The sequence below is a fragment of the Ciconia boyciana genome, chromosome 2, assembly GCF_034638445.1.
Source record: "Ciconia boyciana chromosome 2, ASM3463844v1, whole genome shotgun sequence".
NCBI classification, from domain to species: Eukaryota; Metazoa; Chordata; class Aves; order Ciconiiformes; family Ciconiidae; genus Ciconia; species Ciconia boyciana.
The window spans coordinates 113,626,138-113,630,394 of NC_132935.1; the positions used below are offsets into that span (position 1 = coordinate 113,626,138).

The 4,257-nt window shown below is 39.8% G+C and overlaps 1 protein-coding gene across 1 annotated transcript; it reads right to left on the reverse strand.

Moving 5' to 3' along the window:
* Nucleotides 1–1,757: 1,757 nt before the first annotated feature.
* On the reverse strand, nt 1,758–2,771 carry NEUROD6 (neuronal differentiation 6). Its single transcript, XM_072851411.1, has one exon. The coding sequence runs from the start codon at nt 2,769–2,771 to the stop codon at nt 1,758–1,760; it is 1,014 nt and encodes a 337-aa protein (XP_072707512.1).
* Nucleotides 2,772–4,257: the final 1,486 nt, after the last annotated feature.

Sequence of the window (4,257 nt, forward strand, 5' to 3'; positions counted from 1 at the left end):
AATTGGCCTGTCCCCTCTTTGTCAAGCTGCATACTCAAGTGAGAGTCTGAGGTTGATGCGTCATTAACAAACTGCGACCCAGACTGTGATTGAGCCAGAGGTCTCTAACTTGCAGGTGGAATTTGCGCTTTTTATATAGTTTTTAAAAAAATTATTCCCTGCACATTCACAGCATAGCATTTTGGTACTTCAGGTGAACACTTGCCAGGTAGCTGCTACTTATCCCTCAAAATCAAGAGGTCTTGCTCAGTCGCACATCTAAAAGCTGTTGGTTTTTAGCTGAATTGTTCATTCTTTTGGTCACTCGTGTAGCTTATCAAGAAATAGCTCTGAGCCGTTAGAAAATGACCAAGGCTCAGCCGAGCTCAACTCTGTTAAGGTGTGAGGGGCTGTGCAGACCCCTGTAGCTGCTGAGCTGATGTGGGTTGCAGACGCACCTATAGTTTTCTGGTGCTGTTTATTAGCCAAGACTAAGTTTAGCAATGTTCAGGGAGTCCTTCGCTCTGCAGTTTTTACGCTTCCTGCACTCCTGCACCCTCTACAAGCCAGAGCTGGAGGGGCAGCTAGTGGCCTGCATGTCCGCTCAGGGCCCTTTCCCGTATGAAATTCAGCATTTTGTTGAGCTATAAAGTTACCTTCTTCCTCTAACCTGTGTTGCATTTAGCACGCAGCTGTTTCTGTGATATTTTGGGTCTGCTTTTGCTGCGTCGCTAATAGGTCCTTCTGAAAATAGCGTGAGGTTCGCCCTGATAATTCATGATTTCCATCCCCAAGCTCAAGCACTACGGGGGTGCAGGGAAGAAAGCTGTGTAGGCAAGACCAAAGGCAGCTGTATACTGTGAAATAATAAGTATCAGGCAAAATACAGTATCACAGCTAATAGATGTATTTTAAAAGTGGAAACATCTATGTTTAATTGCATTTAAAGTACGTAGTGAGAAACCACAGTTATACATTGTTATAACAAACCTTTACATCTGAAGTCAGAATAATACAAAAAAAGTGCTGATTATATATGGTCAAAATAACTGAGGCAAAATTTCGACAACATCTTCTAAAATATTAGCATGTGCCCCCTGCCAGCAACACTCTAAAGGTCAGGCTGAATAATCTCAGTGACAATCACTGGTTTTCCTTAGCTTACCCAAAAACAACAACCAAAAAAACTGTTTTGTTTTTTGTTTGCTTTTTTTTGTTTTTTTTGCATAGCTTTCAATATTGCTGCACTCTCACCTCTGCATATTGCAAGCCCATCTCAGTTCTGAGATAATTTCTTTAAAGTTCTGAATATTTTTAATCCAGTTCTCCTCAAATACATAATATATATATTTCTACCAATTATAAATACATCATTTTAATTAATCTGATTTCAATAACATGCATTTGTATAATTACTGTACAATCAAAATAGACATTGACTTTACACAGTGTGTATGATTTTATTTCAGCGATATTGTTCAGACACACTGCTCAACAAATCAAGCAAATAGGGAAATAAAAAGAAAAAAAGGAGGGGGGCAATAACCTCTGGGAGGAAACAGAATCTCACAGTGTTTACAGACAAAAAACGAAAGGAAAAATACTTATCGGAAAAAGGGTTTATTAATACATAGAAAATCCCCACAATAGTTGAAACACACTTTAGGAACTAGTAAACACGTTAAATAGAGTTGTGCCAATTACGCAGTGCCCAAGCATCTGCTTGCTCTTAATTAGATGGGGAGGTGAATGACCACTGTTTATTTTCATTTTCCTCATTAATTATGAAAAACTGCATTTAATTCATCTTGCATGGTGAGAGACTGGCTGCGCAGATGTAAGTCGTAAGGGAAGTGGCTCTCTGTAGGCAACCTGAACATAGAGCTCTGCCCAAGGGGACCCCTGGGTGGCACTGCACAGTAATGCATGCCGTAATTGTAATTTTTGCCATAGTCCAAGCTTTCTTCTTGCTTCAGGGAAAATATCCCATTATAGTTAATTGGGGGAGGACTTAAGGGACCTTCAAATTGTGGGCTGGCACACTCGGGGGAAGTGCTTTCATAGAAGGACTCGTAAGCGCTGCAGTAATTGTAGGGTTTCATGGACTTGGAGTTGTCGAGAGTCCCGTGCCCCGGGGGGGTGCCGAGCTCGGGGCTGTGGTAAGGGGGGTAGAAGGTGGAGTAGGGCGAGCGGGTGTGATGGGCGCCTTCGCCCGCCTGGCCCATCAGGAAACTTCTGGCATTCAGCTGCAGGCATCCCGCCACCAAGTTTGTAGTTGGCTGGGACAGACCCTTGCACAAGTTTTGGACGAAGGTGAGCAGGTCGGGTCTCTTGCCAATTCGCAGGATTTCAGAAAGAGCCCAAATGTAGTTCTTGGCTAGTCTTAAAGTTTCTATTTTGGACAGTTTTTGTGTTTTAGAATAACAAGGGACCACTTTCCTTAAATTGTCCAGGGCATCGTTAAGGCCGTGCATCCGGTTCCTCTCTCTAGCATTGGCTTCTTGTCGCCTGAATTTGATCCTTTCCATCCTTATCTTGCTCGTCTTTTTTTTCCGAAGGCCCCTTCGCCTAGGCAAGCCATTCTCATCCTCCTCTTCTCTCTCTTCCTCCTCCTCCTCTTTTTCTGTGTCTTCTCCAGGAGACCTTTTAATATTCTTTCCTCGGAGCACGATCTGCTTCGAAAAGCTTTCTGGGTTCTTCATTTGCTTTTGGTCATCACTTTCTCTGGAAAACTTTCTGCACATCTGGGATTCTGGCATTACAACAGACTCATCAAACGGTAGTGTTAACATGGTTCTATAATCTTAAGTTACCTGAAAGAATGCCAGCACAATATTTAAATATTTCCATTTTTAAAGTTTGCCGACTTACACATACATCTTCATGCACCTTTCATGGGTCTGCGTGCACGCTCTGTGTATATGAGTGTGTGTGTGTGTAGAAATAAATGCACAATCTATATTTTTTTGCATAAAATGCCAGTTGCAAATGCTCAGTTTTTAAAAAATAAAAGCTGTCCAGAATTTTAAAATCAATCGAAACATTCAGGATCTTGCAACTAAAAAGCCACGTTTCTCACAGATAAGTATAGAGTAAATCAATATTTAAAATGTACAATTAGCTCCCTGCTCATTTATCTTATTTTTAAACAAGACCTTCGAACCCTCACCACCATGGAATTCAAAGAAATGCAAAACATGATAAAGCAATACAGAAATTTCATTAATCCAAATTCCCCTGGGTGAAAAAATGAGGAGAGCGAGAGCAGTCTTAAAATTGAAAAGTGCCATATCTCTATTAACTGATGGTTAAATATTTTAAAATCACTGTTTGACTTATATTTCAAAGTTGTTTTTTTCCCCCCCCTCCACGTTTCTTCCCTTATGAATCAAGATATTAAACTCTAAGAAGTTAGAGTGGGTGAGAAAAAAAAATTAATGGAACATCCCCCCCCAGATCACTCTAGTGATCTAGCTAGTAACACAATTAAAAACGAAGAATTTTTTCTAATCATTTGTATGAAAATCACATATTACTTATTTCATATTAAGACAAAAATCAGAATGATCTAAACCTAAACGTATTCAGATTAGAGTTAGGAAATAAAATCCCCCTACCTTTTTTTTTCCTTTTTCCCAGCAAAAATTCTAATTGATATTATCTGTTTAGTTAGAATCAACTTATTTGCTTTTTCTCTTTTGCTTTCCTCCTTCTTTTTTTTCTCCCCCATCAATTGTGGTGGGGGGGAGGTGAAAAATTCCCTGCACGCTATAGCACTGTTTATGTTCTGTGAGGCTCAGACATCTCCCTCCAGCTCGTAGCTGACAGGAGCGGTCTGTAGATTCTGACTGCAATCCTGCACGTGTGCTCAGAATCCAGCCTGGAATGGGAAAATAATTTCCTTTTCCCAATTATTTTGCTTTTGTTTGCAGTTTGGTACCAGCAAAAGCTTGGACCCCACAGTCCTCAAAGAGACAAACAAAACGAATGCAGGGACTTTTTTTAATAGAACAAAACTAAACAAAAACCCCAGTCAAAGACTAACTCTATCAGTATTGTCTACACACTTGCAATATTACATAACACCAGTGAAAGTATGCAATTGCATCAGAAGAATAAAATGTTAGGAGGAGTTATTAGACAGTAAATAGCATACATAAAATACAAGACAATGATACTGTATCTTTAAACACTTGCATGCACACCCAGCACCAACTGAAATATATCTTTATTTGTATTACCTTAGCTTTTTATTTCATTCAACAATCAGTTTTCATT